Source organism: Dermacentor andersoni, chromosome 11 (assembly GCF_023375885.2).
Source record: "Dermacentor andersoni chromosome 11, qqDerAnde1_hic_scaffold, whole genome shotgun sequence".
NCBI lineage: Eukaryota > Metazoa > Arthropoda > Arachnida > Ixodida > Ixodidae > Dermacentor > Dermacentor andersoni.
The window spans coordinates 101,504,364-101,524,794 of NC_092824.1; the positions used below are offsets into that span (position 1 = coordinate 101,504,364).

The following is a 20,431-nucleotide window of genomic DNA, read 5'->3' on the forward strand; positions in this document are numbered from 1 at the left end:
CAGTATGCACTGGCAGCTTAACAACAGTAAGAAAAGACAACTAACCTGTAAAATTCAAAACAGTTGTCTGAGCACTCTTGTGCAGCAACGTGCCACCGCCACCGCTGCCCGATGTGTGAAGGCTCTCGACGACTTGCGCAGCTTTATAGCCAGAAGGAAGGGGCGTATCTTCACGTGATGACAGCACGTAGGCAGCCACACACGGTGCGTCAACGAAGCCAGCAGAATGCAGATCGCGCTTGATACGGAAATTCTTGCAGACGGACAGCAGCGAAGGAACTGTAAAATTCAAAACAGTTGTTTGAGCACTCTTGTGCAGCAACGTGCCACCGCCACCGCTGCCCGATGTGTGAAGGCTCTCGACGACTTGCGCAGCTTTATAGCCAGAAGGAAGGGGTGTATCTTCACGTGATGACAGCACGTAGGCAGCCACACACGGTGCGTCAACGAAGCCAGCAGAATGCAGATCGCGCTTGATACGGAAATTCTTGCAGACGGACAGCAGCGAAGGAACTGTAAAATTCAAAACAGTTGTTTGAGCACTCTTGTGCAGCAACGTGCCACCGCCACCGCTGCCCGAGAGAAATGATGGGGGTGTTAACCAGAAGCTACACAGTGGGCTATAAATGGCGCACTAAGTGAAGCGCGCCTGATTAATTTTGACAACATAGCCTTCGTTGATGGGCCCGTGAATCAAAGTGCACAAAATGTTTTTAATGCGAATGCATTATATGCCCCACTAAGCGAAAATTCGTCGGCGTCGACGTGACCGAAAGATGGCACCAAAAAAGTTCGATCGCGCAGAGAGCAAAGCCCGTCGGAAATGCTCGGATTGACGTCAAATTTCTCACAGTGGTTACCGCAAACGAAGTAAATTAATGGCTTTGAAAGAAAAAAAATTACTGAATATTATTCTGTGTGGGAAGCGAACCCCGGGGTCCGAGAGGACAACGCTTCCCCGACGTCACGGCGGCTCCACGGTTCTGGCTTACTAAAGGTGTGGCCTAACAGTTGCGTCATTGGGGACATCACGGCGCCGCCAATGGGGAGGGGGTGGGGCCACGTCATGAGCGTGTGACATCAGCAGGTTCATGGTGTTCTGAGGTCTACAAACATTATAATGCTTTTGAATTCCCACGCGTAAGCAGTCTTCTCAGCCGATCTTTTTTTGTATTTCGCCCTTGCGAGAACGAGCGAGCCGCGCCCACCCGTAGTCGGCCATTTTTCGTCGTTCATGGACAGCAGCATGGCGCCATTGCCACTGAGTCGGCGGATCGGGTGGATAGCCGAATTCCTTCCCCTAATTAAGTTCAGGCTACCTTAAAATTGCACTTTTTAAAGAGAAGCTTTGGCCGAGTTCCATGCACTTTTCCGTACGCATCTGGCCTCTAATGCTGAACGCCACCGACGCATGCTTCGACAAGCCGCATAGAACATCCTTTCTCGCGCGCAAGCAAGATTGTCGAGATCCTTGGCGCGTTTCGATTCGCAGTTGCACTAGATGAAACCGACGCATCCTTGACGCTGAGAGCCCAACACGACACAACGAATCACCACTGAAAGTTTTACAAATAATACACGTATAATTTATTGAGCGTAAGTAGGTTAAATAATATGCAGACTGTCTATAATTCGTTGCAACATGCGTCGAATAACATGCTGCTATTGAATACTAATATTTATACATCGCAAACCACACTACATATGCAGACACACATGGTTCGTGACCTAATAACACCAAGAATGCTTCGCCTTGTGAGCCATCGATCATAGGTGGCGCCGCCATCCCACAGCCGAGGAAGAAAATAAAAGATTATGGCGACATATACAAAAATGCTAGAATGAAAAACATGTACAGCATGCCCGAATAAACGAAACAGGCTAGGTGACAATTTGTCACCGCCCTGTTTCAGAGGGGATCCCAGTAAGTCACTATCGAGTGTGAGCTATTCGGCGAGAACGCACGAACGGCAGCAGCAGCAGCAGCAGCAGCAGCAGTAGACAGCCACGGTCAGCAAGAGAGGCGCATGGCCGCTCGAAAGTAAAATTTGGCTTTAAAAGAAATTGCCGACTCTATTAAGGCCACCGAATGGAGTTTATAATTGACGAGTAACTGTCGCGCGCTAGAAACGCTGAGCATGCAAACACTTAACCCTAAGTGCATTACTTGGCATAATCAGAAATATCTGAACAGGGGAGTTGGTAAGGACGTGTAGCAACTTACTTTGAAAGCCATTCTCAAGCCGCCATTGTCGGCGATATTTTCCCCCAGCGTGTTTTTCCCGTCCAACTGTAATTACAAAATAGTTGTATTAATGACTCAGTTGAGGTGCGCTGAGGACCGTTGCGAGAAGGAATAATACAGAAAAATACAACTGTTCAATTTTGGAACCGAACTAGATTACCGCAGAAGTGGCGGCACTGTGAAATGTCCTGATACCTTAGCAACTGCTAAAGCAGTCGCACGTATCTTTTGAAGTATATCACTGGTATGTGAATTACCCATGAAAGAAGCGTACATATTAAGAACATGAGCCAGAAGCCAATGAAATGTTTAGCAGCAGGAGAAAATTATACGCTTTTGCGTTCCTTTGTTCACAGGATTGACGCAAAAAGGACGATGCATTTTTCGCTTCCCGCGACATCTGCAGAGCAGAAAGTATTGCGAGGCCCAGGTAAAGTGAGACTGCTGGTAAGCGACCAACACATCCAATGTCTGTGCGGCAAGGAGCAAAATCAGGTTTTCATTCTGACTATTAGTGGTGACTGTTGGTGGTGTGTATCGTATAGACGATTATGCTGATGCGAATGGATTTCGCTTGGTACGTATATCGCCTTTGAGCTTGCTCTTGAACGGCAGCGAGTCCTTTGAACACTTGTGTTCCCTTCGTAAATTTCGCGATGTTATGAGCCGCATACCATTATTGGACTAATAACAGAATGGTCTCACATGCAATACATCTGATAACTACGCAGAATATTTCCTCTACTAGTATTAGTCTGTGTTTTGGTGGCCGTTCACTGTCGTGTTTACAATTAACGCACGCGGACCAACCTGCGGAGATATAGTAGCTTGAGCATGTCCGTAAAATTGGTTCTTTGCGTCTCTTTTCAAAGCGGGCCGCGTCTTCTCGTTCAATTTGGAAGTAATTTAAGTTCTTCATAGCCCCTGATAGCTGTTGAAGACAGTTGATGCGATTTGGTGGATGACATAATTTCCGTTCCTTAAGTACTAGCTGTTTGCAGCGATTTAAAATGTTTAGCAAGATAGACCTAAAAAAAGTACCGATTAGTTGCGATTCAAGCACTGAAAATATTTTTTTCATGTATATAGCGTCAGTTTGACGACGACCAGTTAAAAGAATGGGCGCCGACTCCACAACATGACAGCTGTTCCTACGCTGTTTGACTTTAGACATAAGTATGCATGTAATTAAAACCTGGTTAGGTGCATATCGTGGCGTGATTCTTCATTGATAACACCATCTTTCCACGCTACCGTTATGGTATACCAGTATATCGCCAGACGCACTCGCTACAAGAGATTCTTTGTTGTCATTATTTAAGGGGTACCGGCTGTCTTTTCGCTTTGTGCATGCAAGTCCACGTAACCCTGGCACATTCTAAAATTACCTGACCGTCCGAAACGCGTCTAAAGGCACTATGACTCGAAGTTAATTTTTTTGGTTGTATGAAACAAGGAAAAAATCATTTGTAATTGTTAACTAGGGGAATTGTTAACCGGCAATGAAACGTGAGTTTTTTTTTTACCATCGCCCCAAAAATGTCTGTCCGCACGTCTCAGTGTGCTGTTCTAACATGTCCCTAAGAAATGCGAACCGTTGGATAGCGTTTGTCACATTTATCGCATTTATGTTTGTTTTCTGTATAGAGTGCAGCAGGCGCGTGAACGTGTTGAGGCCGATACAAAACGTAAGAAGGACAGTATCGATGTCAATACACCTTCTCTGTTCCAAACTGCCAGATTGGATTGGTTGACCATTTTTGCTGGTGTTATTTAAAAGAAATGTTACCCATTCCCTGTTGAACACAGCCTCGAATCTGTGGCCTGAGCTCGCCTCACTTCTATTTTACCTGTTTCCTTACTTTGCCCTATATCAGTTTACTTGAAATCAGCTGTAACTGATTGTAGCGCTCTGTGTATTTTTACCGAGTATTTAAAGTCAAGCTAGAATACCAGCTCACCCATGCATCTTCTTGTGTGCTTTACACTATTTCTGACTTTATACTTTACTGTGCAGCTCATTCCAGGCTGATTAAGAGCCCTATGCAACTATTTTTTGCTGCTCGCTGTGAAGGCAATGCAGGAATAGAGCTTTCCCCAGCTCGTATGACAGATGAAATTGATGCTGAAATGTCCCAAATAGACAGCAGCAAACATGACTGCAGTTTGGCCGTATCTTGTTTCCAAATACTGGCCCAAATCCACCATGGGGGACGGGTCAAGGAGCAGGCAGTTTCAATTATGTTTATTAGAATTCACAGGAAGGCATGGATGACATTTCTTTGTCCGCTCGCGAACTGCGGAAAGCCTTGCATGATGTCAGGATGAAAAACGGGCAGCTGAGCTAAAGTCTGGCAGAGGCAAGAAGAAAACAGAGCACATCTTCGAAGAATTCAAGAGGCTAGACCAGTACCATACCGCCATAACGGAGAACTGGAAGTTGTTAAATGATGTTCAAAGGTCTGCATTGCAGAAGACTAACAGAGAGGGTTCGTTGTGAAGCGCTGGCACACTTAAGAAAGCACTTGAGTTGAAGTTTGCTTGTGGCTCCATTGGGCACCAATGAAACAAGGAAACCATCTTCCACCAAGAAGGACACTGTGCAGGCACCTTTAGCAGTTCTACTTCAAGCCGGGTGTGTTCACGGAAGTATTCGATGTGATGAAGAAAAAGGTTTCAGTGATGGCAGAGATTGAAACGAATACAGTGCTTTTCATAGACGAAGTAGAAATACGAAAGGTTATTGATTTGGACCTTGGCTGTGCTTCTTTTCTCGATACTACAACACTACCTGAAATTGACCAGCCTGCTAATCTCCCACTTGTGTTTGTGGCTGGGAGAGGAATACTATCTGGGCAGGCCATCGCATACCACTACGCAAGCACTTTCGTCAACTGTGACAAGCTGAAGGACTTTGCTTGTCATTTTCTCAGGCTTTGCGCTGTCATCTTGTTGCATGCATAGTGATTCACGTTTGACATGCACAGCTCAACCGGGCCATGTGGAGAAGTTGGAACTTGTCCAGTACCCGCAGCTCTGTTCCTCATCCTTACATCGTACGCCATCCTTACATCGATGATGAGCTCTCGTTCTTCATTCCCGACGCTGCACACGTGTTGAAGAATATAAGAGCTCATCTAGTGCGGAAGAATCTCTATCGTTTGAATGATCAAATGTTTTCAAAATTAGGTGTGGTAACTAATGTAATATCACTAGAGCACATAGAAACTGTCTTGACATTAGACACCGAACAGCTTCGAGTAGCTCCTAGTATCAACGCCATTCCAATCTCCAGCGGTCACTTTACAAAGCTGAAGATTGGAATTGCTGTACAATTTTTCCACGAAGCCCCAGCAGCTATAATCTACTTCATGAAGTTCGGGAAGCTGCGAGTTTAGGCTAAAAGAACTGCTTGGTTTTTTTTTTTCACTTCGTATTACGGTGGTACACTCTCATGACGTCTCGCCACCTTGTGGCTGCCCTGAGTTTCACCAACAGAAGCAATTATGATCAAGCTCTCTCTACTCTTCATCTCAAACAAACTGCTCGAAGACTTGGGTATTGATGTTAAAAAGTTGTAGAAACCATGCCAAATAGGTGCAATAATGTTCAGAACAGTTCTATTGCAGCTGCATGCTATCCTGTTAAACGAACGCAACTGTAAGTTTTTTTTCTGACAGGTAGGTTGGCTCAAGATTGCCTTGAGAGCCTATTTTCTGTCACAAGAATGGTATCCCCTGTGCCAGATTCGTACAATTTGAAAAGTACGTCAAAAATTGTGTCTGTGAGCAAGTTCCTTAATGTACTGAAGAATACAAACTATGATATTGATGACGATGCCGTTTAGGTAGGTTTTCCGATGGCAGAAGTTAGGTAAGTTCAAAAAGAAGCTTAGCGTTTCGAGAACCACGACCCTGCAAACATTGAACCTCTATCTCTGGTTGAAAGTGACATTGTTGCCCATTTGGTAGGATATTTAGTACGGTCGCTTTTAGCTGCTGTAGACTTGAGCTCTACCTGTACCTAAACGCTTATTGCCGCGAAAAAGACTGATGAACACACACTCGTAAAATACGAAGGAGTATACTCATGAAAGCAACAACTTCTTTTATGTGAGCCATGAGGTCCTACAATTTGTTTCCTCTTCTGAAAGTGTATTCAAGAGGTTTTCCGAACAAGACATGGGCTCGTTCACCAGCCCGATCAAGACCATAAAGGACGTCCTTCAGCGCGATGTTTCGCTCCCACAACTCTTTGCTGAGACCAGCTGAATGTGGTGCGAAACGTCTTGCATCGTTTTGTTACGATGCGACTTCGCATTTGCTTACACTGGCTCAGTCAAGCTGGCGCTCCTACTAATATAGACCTCAAACGGCGTCTGCGAAAAGAGTTTGTGATTGAGTTTCGATGTAACAGAAATGTATTTACTCGTATATTGAAATTACAATCCAACGCTATCATGTCTACAGTTGGCGTGTAACTTGTACTTTATCAATTTTCTGACGCATTTTACTTTAAGAAATTCAATTAGTTCAGTAACGACTCTGGCCCACGTGGAGGGCCTGCGTGGTTCCGGATGTGAAAATTCGTATAGTATTTCTCTAATGGACAACGCATGCCAAGAAAGGACTTTCTGCGACATGCGGTCCTTAATGCTATAGCGTTAAAATTGACCCCAAAGACGCGCGTATGCGACGGTTGTACCACAGTGGCTGCAACGCCCGGCGTGTCACCACCCTGAATGGAGGGACGTGGCACTACCGAGGCACCCTACTCAGATGAGTGCAGGAAGAGCTTCGAGTGAATAATCGTTTGAGAATTCGTGAGGAATAGATAGTTGGCGTTCGGCGATGAACGTGCCCGTTGGAGTACGAAATAAGCGAAAGGACAAAATAGAGCTATTTGCTTCAAAACGGAAGAAAGGAAAAAGAAGAATGCGGCGCTTGGAGAATATGTTTGTTGCGCGAAGTACATTTAGGTAGCATTTCTTGATTCATTGCGTAAATCATTGGAGAACAAAGCCGACATTCGGAACATCTGCTGGGGCACTACAAAATAGTGCTGTATCTTGGACGAGGAGGTAGTTCACGTGAATCAAATGTCTGCGGAAGACCTCAAGAAAAATCCACGTCTACGGTAAAATTTCCATCTGAAGTATTAGAGGAACAGTATAAAATTTAGTTGTCTGGAACTCTTGATGCAATTTTCGGAAACATTTCTACCGAAGAAATATTTCAACAAGGCACGTGCTGACGCTTTTGACGCTTAATTAGTTTTACTTTTACAGGTAACTGCCATAAGAATTGACTCAAAGGCTTAATCCTAAATTTGAATTTATATTACACTTTGGGTTGACATGACGCTTTCGTTTATACAAATCCTCTTCGCTTCCCGTCGGCACCAGAAAGCACGAACACCGACAAAATTCTTGAGGAGAAGCCCACAGTGTTGTAAAATGTAAAGTATGCGTTCTGTATGCTTGCTTTTATTTTGGCTGTGGCAATATTAACCCTCGACAACTCACCGAAACAGCGCTCTAGTATAATATCCTACATGTTATTACCCGAATAACTTGCCGTTCGGGTCATCGCAAATATTTGCTACTCTGCCCACACGTACGTCTCACTTTGTTTGTATTTCTCGAACATAGATGGTGGAATCTATTTACTCTTCTGGTTTTTCTCAGAGATATGGCTTAGCCATAAAAACCAAGAACAGCCACTATGCGTATAAGCTGAGTTAATTTAGAACGAAGGCTTATTAAGCAATGCAACCAAAATCAGGATCCCTGGTTTCTACGATTGTGTACCACAAAGTACGGTGACAAGTTTCTACCATTTCAAATAGCTATATCCTTAAATCGTTATGCTGAATTTAGCATAAATACCAACACTGCGTCAACGCACACATTTTTGCACATTTTTTTATGAAGTCGTTAGGAGCTATAGTGCATCATTTAGCTTATATTTCTTGCAGGTTTATTGCGAATGGTTGCTATTCAGTTGCTCTTGTGTCTGGGTGCAAATTTGTTTGCACCAACCGCTGAACTGTATCAGGGCTGGAGCTATGTCAAGGCGCGTCCTCCTCATTTTGATCCGAACGCCTGATTTCTTAGAAACGACCGTTAATTAATAAGTTCGTTCCTTTGTTAGTTCGTTCGTTCGTTCAATCTTTCATTCATTTGGAGCTCTCCGAATGTACGTCTAAGCTGCAGAGCTCTCCGAAGCTCTTATGCTGAATACAGCGGTGGTCGAAAGGTCAACAATATTGCCTCTCGGATTTGACGCTGCCGTTGTTCAGAGCATAGGAAACCAGGAGGACTCACCGTCATATTGGCCGTTTTGTCTCTAATGCTTCCATATTGTTGTACGAAGCAGTTAGCCTTCTTTTCAAACTTTGAGCGCGTTCCATTGCTCCACCATTGCTTCAACTTCCCGTCGGCATCATACTGACTGCCTTGAAACGATTACAAAAAGCAAATGTTCAGCATACTACCCTCCAGCTGATAAGGTTAAGCATACATTTCCATTACACTCACAGTGCTTGTGCTGATTTTAGGGAAATACATAGTCTTCCGCTGCCTCCCTCCCCCAGCAAAAAAAAAAGCGCTACTGTCACAGCATTAGACAAAAAATTATGCAGAAACTTCACTGGAGTTGTCTAAGTATGCGTAAGAATACCTCCAAGTTCCAGTTGGTCCACCCGCAAATTTCAACATGGCACATACCAAAATTTCAAATTGGCCCACCCCCAAATTCAAGTCGGCCCACACCCAAATTTAAGCTGGCCCACCCTAAGATCTAAGTTGGCCCATCCATACTGTAGGCTTCCTCGTGGATTTTCTTCGGAGTCCTATGTGTGCCTATGGGGATGCATAAATTTGACTATATGGGTATTCTCTGTGATCAATGTTTTTTTTTTTTGTTTGTTTCTGTTACATCGTAGGTCGGACGCTGCTCTTGACGCAGGCGAGGCAGACAAGCTAACAAGCTGGAAGAATGGCCGCGTTTTTGCAGTGCATGTTGAAATATAAAGACAGGTTAAGGAAGGAGGGGTAGGGAAACAAAGTAAGAAAACATAAGATAGGCAACCAGATTGGCACGTGTAGCTGTCGACTTCATCTGAGAAATGATAAGAAGAACACTGCAGTTATAACAGTTTCGATTGCTCCTTATCACTTGTAAAGCTACCCGTTATCTACATTTACACTATGATAAAGATTACATGTATTAACTTTGCAAATTAAGCAATTTTGTGCAGATATAAGGCACTGTGCCTTTTGCTTGATGGACTGGGGTACTCGCCAAAGAATGCTTACGCATTAAAATGCTGTGAAAGATGGCCGATTAATGCAGTGTGTGGTGGAGCCTGAGCTAGCTCTAAAACAAGTGCAGCTCTTTAAGAAGTCTGATGTTTTGCTCGGAAATGTGGCAACAATCGTTGTCTTGAGTAATTATAGGTTAGTTACCGCGATCTGAATTTGAAGTTATTCTTTAAATAAAACATATTGGGGCATTTATTAAATAGCGCGAGCGAAGGTTCATTATTAGGCATGTAACACGTATTAATACGAATTATTATAAAACTAAATTTAAATGCACTTCCAGTATGGTGCGTGAACCTTTAAATTACAACGGGTGCTAAAAACGCACCCGCGGTCGTGATGTGTTGAATACACCTACCTTCGTCGTCAAAGCCGTGTGTAATTTCATGTCCGATTATAGCCCCGATGCTTCCATAGTTTACGGAACTGCCATAAAAAGAAGTACCACATGTTAAAAGCATTTTGCTTCACTATGATCATGATAAATGACGAATGTAACATGTTGTGGTACATTGTTCGTACCTGTACTTTTCAGTTTGCAGGACAAAATAATTTTTAACCATACCATGGGCTCTCATCGAAGCAGAAAGTTCGATTCAGTAAGTTGGCGGAAAGAAATTAGAATTACGGTTCTTAAAAAGCTATGCCGCAATTATATAATGAAGGCTGCAGTGTTGCGCAATAATTTGAAATGTGTGTTTGCTGCTAACCACAACGAGGGTAGCGGATGGATCCGCAGTGTCAGTAAAGGCCGTGAAAAGGAAGTTGATGTTGGCAATTTTTGTCTTAGTGGGAGTAGTCCAAGCAATCAGATTGCCCCTGGTGGAATTCCCCACCGCCCTTCTATATGCACGTTTTGTATGTGCGTGGGTTTGGGCTTTATAAAGGTTTAACGACATCGATGTGTGCAAGTAGGCTTGTACGTAAACATATTCTTCGGAAACATTTTGTTTGCTATCTTCTCGCTTCCTAGCAGGTCTTGTTAAGAGATAGGTCTCGAATGTCACATCCCGCTGCTGCGTATTCTAAAAAAGATCTCGTGGCCGCGACATGTCAGGAAAGAACGTTGATGCGCACTAAGCAAACGAACGTTAAGCCAGACTTCGCTTCAAGTCAACCCATAGCATTTATTTGGAGCTCGAGAAAGTTTTTAAGGGCAATACGAAAATTGTAATCGTTGCTGAATGTCCGGCAAAATACAAGAAGTATATTTTCTCGGTTATAATTGCAAAACATGCCTATGTAGGCACTTTTCCTTGGCTATAGTTCCCTCCATTTAAACAGATGGCTTCGTCTGCGCCAGGCCATTTGTTGCCTCAGGACCCAACATGCCGCTTGCGTGACGGTTCATTTGCCGCTCACGGTGGGCGCGTTCATAAGAATTTAAAAGGCAAAAACAATCCGGTACTTCCCCTTAGGTCCGCGTCAAAGAATATCAAGCGATTGAATTGAAATCGGGGTGTCCAGGGCTACCTGTCCCTCATAAACCACTGCGAAATTTAAGGACGCTAAACCCCACATCTTTTGGAAACCTTTTAAATATGCTATACGTGTGCACACTTAAATAAGGCTGTTTCCTAGTTAGTTGATTGACAACTGTGGTATTCTCACATGAATCTTTGTATTAAAGTTGATCAGCTCGTAGCACCGAAAGAAAGATAGACCCCTGGTTAACATTGCGTCTCTGCAGCTATTCGGCTCCCAGATTTTCTTCCGCTTTGTTTCTTTGTGCCACAACCCCGGAGTAACTGTGCCCAAACAATTTCGAGATTATTCCTAATCAAAGGCCAACTTTCAGAAATTATGATACCCAGATAGCACTGCAACTTTAGTAGATACACTTTCGCGCTTGTAAATATTATTTTTTTCGGTCTGTACTAACATTCAGCCCCACTTACTGAAAGACACTGGTATTCCCGGCAATGTATTAGATAAGAGTACACTGATCAGACAGTGCGCTAACACATAAGTGGTTTAGATGTTCTACGTACAAAATGTATGGAGCTGAACACTTGGTCACGAGCCACATGGAAAACGAGCGATGAATGATACTACATCTCATCTACATCTTGTTTATGCAACGCTTTTGCGAACAATAACTGAGAAGCACGTAGAGAAATAGGCTTACTTTGGAAGACCGTGCTGATAGAAAAGGCCTTGAAGGATTCCTGATGGAAAATCTGTAGAGAGATTTATTCGTGACTTTTCACGTGCAGTGAGTGGCCTAAATCAAATGGATATACTTTTCTAAGGCAAGGGTTCTTGAACCCGATAGTGGATCGCTGTTTTTAGATTCTCGTCTGTTTGTATACAAGCGCCCATGATCAGCTGAAATTATAGGGCACATGCCGATTTAACTGCCGAAGTCCCCAAATTTCACTCTAGAAATCAAAATTTAAAGCATTGTTTCTTGCGGTAGGCCGCCGTTCTAGCCTATATACCCTTCTGATTTCCTGTGTGACATTTCTTCTACTGGAACGCTGCATTACAAGTGTCTTTGGCAGAAAAGATCAAAGTGACCTCCTTGTCGTTATCGTGCTAACTGTAATCTACAGAGAGTAAACATGAAATGTAACTCGGCTGATGTAACTGAGATGTTTATTCCCGGGCAACCTTCCCTCATCAAAGTATCTAAAGAGGAGACCAAAGAATCATGAGAGGATAGAGCTTATCCGTCTCGTAGCAGGCTTGGCGGTCAGGAAATTTCCCTTCGTGAACAGGTGCATATATATATATATATATACCTGACCATATAAATCCAACAGACACTGAAGCCAAGGAAAGCATCGCGGAAATTAGCTGTTGTTGACATTCAACTGTAGAAAATAAAAAGAAAGGTAAATGAAAGCGGACGAAAAGATAACGGGTCACTCATACACACACACACACACGCATATGTGTGTGTGTGTGTGTGTGTGTGTGTGTGTGTGTGTGTGTGTGTGTGTGTGTGTGTGTGTGTGCTTGTAACCGAATTGTCTTTCTCCGCGGTGTCCGTGATGTTGGTGCCTAGTTTCTTCCTTTGTCTGCAGTAAAAAAAGGCATGACCTTCACGACGCGGATTTCAGTATTCGCTTCTTGGTGTGACGTAAACTCCAAGATGGACTAAGATGAGAAGTTCGTGCCGTTTTTTTAATGATAGCCAATCATAAGTGCCGAGTGTTATATTTAACTGCTCTGACTATAATTTGTCATCATTCTGTGAAAGGTTGAGTAAAAACGGAGCAGCGATAATCGCAAAATCTTTTTTTTTCTTTTTTTACATTCAGATGGGAAGAACGCCGGTCTCCGAAATAAAACAAAACGAATCAAACAGGCTAAGCAATAACAGCGCTCTAATTGCTACCGAATCGCTAGTTTCGGAAATGGAACAAAATGCCCTATTTTGCGTTTTTTTTATGTGAGAAGATTGTCCAACAAGGAAAAACAGAAAGTGGTAACGCTTACACATGTCGTTGGTACTCGGATTGTAAAATGCATTCACAACTGCAGAGCCGACTATCCAGCTGCAATCAAGAGGAGCAAAAAAGGTCTGTTAGTAAGCCTTCTAATGCTCAGTCACACCTAAATAAAAACAACGTATCAACCGGAAAGCCCCAATATTGCTAGATACTGCTTGCAAGTGATGACTGAAACAACGTTTATATATATATAATGTGTGTGTGTGTGTGTGTGTGTGTGTGTGTGTGTGTGTGTGTGTGTGTGTGTGTGTGTGTGTGTGTGTGTGTGTGTGTGTGTGTGTTGTGTGTGTGTGTGTGTGGTAACAATGAGTGCAATGCAGTCTGCACTGCTAAATTAGCGGCTCTTGCATTTCGCCAATCGCTGATTTATTGGCGCTTTAACAATTTGAACATTGCTGACTTATGATTTCGGGAGTGAACGTGATGAATTATTGATTTTAACGTTTACTGACGAAAATGGTACTAATTTTTGTTTTCGTCACATAACAAGTCTGCCTAAAATTTCCTCGCGTCCGATTTGAATTGTGACGCTTGCAGACGTGATTAAAATGATAATTTGTTATCCGTGTCCTTCAAGTTTCTTGAGCACACATTTTCCTTTGCTGAGTTCTCGCTTGTATTTCATATCAAAGGAGGTCAGTCATGCTAACACGTGCAAACCTTCTTTTCTTTTTTACCTATTTCTGTCGTATGGTACGCGCAATTTTTCAATCTGCTTCCGGTCATTGTTCTCCACGATATATCTCCACATTTCTATAAAATGACTGGAAGTATTCAATGCAGGAATCTGTAAAAAAGAATTTTAGCCTGGTGTGAGGATTCTAAAAGCACTTTGATAGTAAACCCAACGCCAATGTTTCCGCATGAACATAACGTTGATTTGCGGTCTCTTAATAAAAACCCATAAAATGATCGCTAACGCCTGCATGGGACTGTCGACATCGCCGTACACCATTTCATTTAATGGTTTCTTTCCTCCTAGCGATCACTACCTCAGCCTTTCTACGTGTTCCTGCATGTTGCAGTGATAACGCTGCTATTTAAGTTAGGGCGGTGAACTATTAGTCAATCCAGTGCAATAGATGGTAAATGGCGATGTTTGTTTAGGGATATGTTCGTTGTATCTGGGCTACAAATTTTAGTTTTTTCTTAATAGGTGCTGTAGTAAACCTTCACTCGCAATATTCATACGGATAGCATTACGATGCACGTATTATTTGTACATTTGCAGTTATCTGTCCATGTTAAATTTATATGAAGCATGACACCACAACAGCGCTTGCTTTAGTTTTAAATTGGTCTAACCTTAAAAGTAGAGTAAATAAATACGCCTAATTAGTTTATAATAATTTATTATTATTTCAGAGCTCCATTTTCATTATTTCGCGGGTGGAGGTTCCTCATACAAAAAGTAATACCACCAGACCTCTATATTTATTAAATTTCGCACAGAAACATTCAGCACTTTTACGTCACGGCGACTTCACGGATTTCAATGTATTTTCTTATTCGGTTCGTTCTGGCACCATAAAAGCTTTTAAAGCAATATAGGTACAGTCCTTGGCTGTTACGTTTCTACTTTAGACTAAATTTGAATAGTTTCGCCTGGTACTTTCCTCCGTCCTCTTCAAAAACAACCGAGACGGGTCTTCTGCATCCGACACTTTCGACTTGCCAGCGAATTTGACACGCCAGATTAACTGCTAATAGCCAGTGTAGCTCACTTAGCGGAGCGATGTATTCTGCAGCATCGCTAGTAGGTTTGGTCACCGGCATGGGATGATTTTTTTTAGAACGCAGCCCTTAGGCGCCTGTTTCTGCAGTGAGCGTTGGAGTCGGCGTAACCGATGAACGAGCACAGCGAAGGATGAGAGAGCTAACGCACAGCTCAGCGGGGGATGAACAACGCGAGGAGGAAATCGGAAGGGAAGGGTATGGCGAAAGCGCGAGAATAAAAGCTTAGTGCGACAACGATGGCTACGAGATGGCGCCAGGATAGCGCGAGTCGTCTGGGAGGGTCTGTCAGCGGCGGCTCCTGCGAATCCCGCCCACGCGTCACCCACGCGCTGCCTCTCGCGATCTCCACATTAGTTAGGCAGTCGCACCGCACTTCACTCCCTTTGCAACGTGCCGCACGAGACAGATTACCCGCGCCAGCTTATATACGAAGAAATGAAAAGACGCAAAGAGCTGCGCTGAAATTTAGCAATATGGAGTATCGTAATCGTCGGTGAAGTTGTTTCTTTTCTATGAGTATATCTGCTGAAGACAATCTGGTTTATTTATCATTATGATGAGCCCCATAATTAGGAAAACTCGGCTCTGAATTTGAAACCTGATATTATTTCGGACTACAGCCAATTTTTAACTGTTCTTGCGGTACTTTCTTGCAGCCGGTGCACACCTGACAAGGGGGAAACAAGCAGCTGCTTGTGGCTAGTGGTATACTTACGTATTTGTATCTTTCCTCAAGATAAGACATATTCATTATTTCTTCCGGATATCCAATCTTCACAGCCATTTTGTCTAGCTGAAAACAAAACAAAAGAAACAATGCGATGCCGCAAAGTAAGAGAACTCGGAAAGCTTTTTGTGGTAGCAGTTAAACCGACACACGAAGTGCATTCTTCGCGCCGCCGCCGCTGTTCGTATTGTCCAGGGATTGAGGCCGCCGGCGCGGCCCACTCGCGAAAGGTTAGAATGTCTCCAGGGACGTGCGGTGCGTTTTACTGCGAACACGGCGAGGCCGATTGAGCACACCGTCCCGTTACGCGCAAGTGGGTCAGCAGCTCAGTCAGGGCAGCGTTCTAGCTCGCGCAGCGGTAGTTTTCTGCGCGAACACGTTATCGTTCATGCCTAGCAGCTCCGTGCATACCTCGACGTGGTGCATATACTCCTGAGGTGCATATTTGCACTGGTCTGATTGAAGCAGACCGTAAACGTCACGCTAAAATTATCGAATTAATTCATTCTCAAGGCGCGTCGAGATTTCAGCTACCCTATAGCGAAGGAAGATGCCTGTAACGCCACTGTTGCAGTTGTCTCGTGCACTCTGTCGGCCCAACATGTTGCCTTCTCGTATTGTTAGGACACTACGAGGTCTTTCGTCGCCATCATCATCATCATCATCAGCCTGGTTACGCCCACTGCAGGACAAACGCCTCTCCCATACTTCTCCAACAACCCCGGTCATGTACTAATTGTGGCCATGTCATCCCTGCAAACTTCTTAATCTCATCCGCCTGCCTAGCTTTCTGCCGCCCCCTGCTACACTTCCCTTCCCTTGGAATCCAGTCAGTAACCCTTAATGACCATCGGTTATCTTCCCTCCTCATTACATGTCCTGCCCATGCCCCATTTCATTTTCTTGATTTCAACTAAGATGTCTTTAACTCGCGTTTGTTCCCTCACCCAATCTACCCTTTTCTTCTCCCTTAACGTTACACCTATCATTCTTCTTTCCATAGCTCGTTTCGTCGTCCTCAATTTAAGTAGAACCCTTTTCGTAAGCCTCCAGGTTTCTGCCCCGTAGGTGAGTACTGGTAAGACACAGCTATTATACACTTTTCTCTTGAGGGATATTATCAACCTGCTGTTCATTATCTTAGAATGCCTGCCAAAGGCACCCCAGCCCATTCTTATTCTTCAGATTATTTCGGTCCCATGATCCGGATCCGCCGTCACTACCTGCCCTAAGTAGATGTATTCCTTTACCACTTCTAGTGCTTCGCTACCTATTGTAAATTGCTGCTCTCTATTGTAAATTGCTAAACGCTGCTGTCGCTCTTATTTGGGGCAGAACTGACAATTCTTAAATTTCCGAGTCGAAATATTGCCGTTTCGTATCGATAAAGAAAAGGAGTAGAGGTTTTAAGTGGAGAGTTTTCGCGTCATTCCAAAGCTAACCAGACGTGGGAGGAAGGGTAAGTATTAGGTAAAGTGCTTTTCGTAGTTGGTCTCGCGCATGAGGTCGCAGTTGTCAGCGATAAGGGGGTTAGAAGGTTCATAGAGACACAAGCGGTGCGTTTGGGGGGCGAGAACCCCGAAACCATGTGGACGCTCAATCGACTCTGCAATGTAGTCGGGGCAACATTTCGCCTTCCAGGTGGCGGGTTCGAATCCCAGCCGTGGCGGCCTCATTTAGATGGAGGCGAAATGTAAAAAAAGCCCGTGGCCCGTACATTGGGGAGTTAAACATCCCTAGGTCGTCAACATTAATCCAAACTCGCCCCACTATGGCGCGCCACATAATCCATTAATCGTTTTGGCACGTAAAACTCTAGAATTTATTCATTCGTTTTGTCTTCCGCTCCCGAAGACACCGTGCGGTGTGTGCGTGCGCACACAGCAGCATTTTAGCGGATCAGCTGTGGGCATGCCACAGCGTTGTGCACACTGCAGAATCAGAGCGAAACGAACAATACGCGTCGCGCCGAGAGTTTTCGTTCGGTTTCATCTAATGCACACCCATCACCGAGCACAGACAGCGAGCGTAATCGACTCGAACCTCCGGGAGATGGCGTCAGCATCGTTTGCTTACGCCCCCCGTCATGGGCGCTGAGGAAGCTGTCATCACCCCAGCCATCATTTGCCACTCCAACTGCATTTAACCCAACATCTCGGACTCGCAGGCTGCCTGCAACAACTTACGGGAGGTCGCATCAGTTTCCACCTCTCACCGAATGCTCCACTGCCATTCTTCTTCACTCGCCACGGAACTAGACTTAGTGTGGAATCCTGGCGATGAGTATCTCCGTGGCAACCAGCGTCCTCACACTGCTGCCCGAGCCCAAGCAATTATGACGCCGCCCGGAGAAGAATACCGTGGTCCCTAGCACGAGACTTTACCTTCACCGTACAGCACACTTCTTCAGCACTGTTGTATGTTCCGTCGGCAACACCTCCTTCATACAATTGTCGTGAAAAGGATGAATCTGTTGTCTGACAGCAACTTCCGCCTCGATATGTTTTTGCATCTAACTCTTTATCATGCTGTTCACCTCAGATGTCCAACTTGCGGTGAGTATGCGTCACTGTACCATTCTACCTAGACAGGTCCGCGCACACCTAACATCTCCCCCATTTCCAACACCACGCATAAACAATGGGAGGCTGTGTTTTCCAGTTTGGACCTGTGTGACCAGATACAAGTGATCTGGCGTGCCCACAGGCAGCCAAGTCCGCAGGGGTTTCGAACTGGGACCCCCTTACCCTGCTCGCGCAAGCCGGAAGAGAGAAGGTGACTGCAGCAAGCGTTATGTTTCTAAAAAACAACTATCTGTTGTCAAAACTAGAAACCAGAAACGCCACCCCACTTGCTAGATGTTTTACAATATTTTTTAGCAAATACTGACGCTATTTCTATCTGAAATATTAACGGGACACACGGATTCCGAGAAGGAAGTTTCCGGAAGCATAACATTCAAACCATCCTTCCAACCCATCTCGGTGCTTCTAGAATTTTTCTTGTCGTCATCTGGCTCTCCTAATCAGCAGTTTACAGGTCATGATAAGCAGTCGACCACAGAGTAATCATCTCTAGCCCACGGTAATTGCTATTGAAAACGATCTAATCATCGCATTCTTCAGGTTCTAAACTTTTGACATAAATAAGGTGATATGAATTATAGAGCAAATGTGCATGTTCGTTATTGTAGTTGAGATAATTGGATAGAAATGGATTTGGCAAAGCCATCTTATTCGTCGAGCAGATAACCAATTGTCTATTGCAACCACTTAACGCGTTTACGGAAAGTGAAAGGCAGTCGGAGACACCAGCAGGTTAGATGACTTGAAGAAATAAAATTTTGCTGCATGTAATCACCTGACGAAAGAAAGGGACAGTTTAAAAGCTCTGGGAGCCTCAGGGGCCTTCATCCTGCAGTGGGCACAGATTAGGTTCACCATGACGATGAATGAGACTGTATGTTATTGAATGTTCTGTCTCTGGCATCTTTAAACTCCGTAGAATGGCCACAGAAGAAAAATGAAGTTCATGTGACCAATAACGTAATATACACTGAGAACATGCACTGCTTTCTTTTTTCTTTCGTAAATAAGGTTAAGTAGTATCAAAGCATGAATTAGACGACACATTCCTCGTTGGTGTTTTGTTTTCATACCTTTTCTTTTGCGGCTGATTTAGTGACCTCATCCATCCATTTGTTGTTTTCAAGTTCTTTCCGAAAGACGTCTTTAATTTTGTCAACATACACCAGCATCTGAAAAAGTGAGACTTAGTGCACGGTCAAGCGATAGAGCTTAAGTGTAATAGGGAGGTAGAGCAGTTACTTTTCAATGTGGATATTATAGTATCGAAAACAATAGAGAGTATATAGAGAGTATATTAATCATCTCTTTTACCAAAATTTGCCCTACAAACGCAGCATTCTTCAAATGTTAAGTCGTGCTTCGTGTAGTAATGTTGCCGCATATTAGAATTCTCTTTTTCTACTCTGAGGAGTTTGAATCTTTCTGTTCGTAGCCTATGTGCGAATTCCCATTTCCTCCCTTTCTTGTCTTTGCTTTGACATAGAGCATGATGTACGGTGCGGCAAACTGACGGTGTAACTGGCACTTCCCTGACGCATGCCAATTGACACATCTTCCCATCCTGTGTTCCACTTCGTGCTGCCTGCTTCATGAAAGTTAATTCACCTCGATGCAGAGAGAAAGAGAAGGCAAGGGGAGAAAAGACAGGGAGGTCAGCCAGATGATCTTCCGGTTTGCTACCCTACAATTGCGGATGCATGTTCTTCACTACACCATGCACCATAGCACGCACCGCAACCTCTGCCTCGTGAGACAATGCTGCACTCTTACATTCGCACTTTCTCAATGCCCTGGTGACACTGTTCTTACCGTATCGCTGTTTCTGTGCTGTTCTTCGTGTATTCAAATCAACGTCACATAATTTAGATTATTGCGTTCATGAAAGAATGATGGTTTTCCGAAATGGATGGCTACGAAGCGACTTCATTAAGGCTGTAGGAACGTAGCAAATAAGTTATTTCATAAAGTGTGCATGAAGAGGTGTAACAATACTTACGTTACACTTATATACCAGGCGCTCACGCGATGAATGGCAAGATTGTTTTTGATTGCCGGTGAGAGAAAACACAATTCTAGTCATAGAACTAGATTGCATGAATAGGTAGACGTTACTTACACGAGAAATCTCAATGCATAATGGAATAATTTATTATATGTAGACGGTGAGACTGCAAGGCATATTTGCTTTGAAAGACTTCTCAGGATGACATCAGTTTCGCGCAATGCGCGATCGAATTTGCGGTAAGTATGTACTGCTTTCCGTAAATGTTTTTAATCAAAAAACGATTTGATGCATTGAATCCCAATACGCTATAACAATAGTTTATAACGTCGCGCAACTTAATATCACTA

The 20,431-nt window shown here is 43.9% G+C and overlaps 1 protein-coding gene across 1 annotated transcript in view; it reads right to left on the reverse strand.

Moving 5' to 3' along the window:
* Positions 1–20,431, reverse strand: part of LOC126538982 (neprilysin-1-like) — a 43,475-nt gene that overhangs the window by 6,969 nt on the left and 16,075 nt on the right. The window contains exons 9-16 of the mRNA XM_050185669.2: positions 19,150–19,248; positions 15,480–15,557; positions 13,705–13,814; positions 13,014–13,072; positions 11,698–11,749; positions 9,928–9,995; positions 8,571–8,701; positions 2,225–2,290 (exon numbers count right to left, since the gene is read on the reverse strand). Of these exons, the coding sequence (XP_050041626.2) occupies positions 2,225–2,290; positions 8,571–8,701; positions 9,928–9,995; positions 11,698–11,749; positions 13,014–13,072; positions 13,705–13,814; positions 15,480–15,557; positions 19,150–19,248 (663 nt within the window). The remainder of the gene's footprint in view (positions 1–2,224; positions 2,291–8,570; positions 8,702–9,927; positions 9,996–11,697; positions 11,750–13,013; positions 13,073–13,704; positions 13,815–15,479; positions 15,558–19,149; positions 19,249–20,431) is intronic.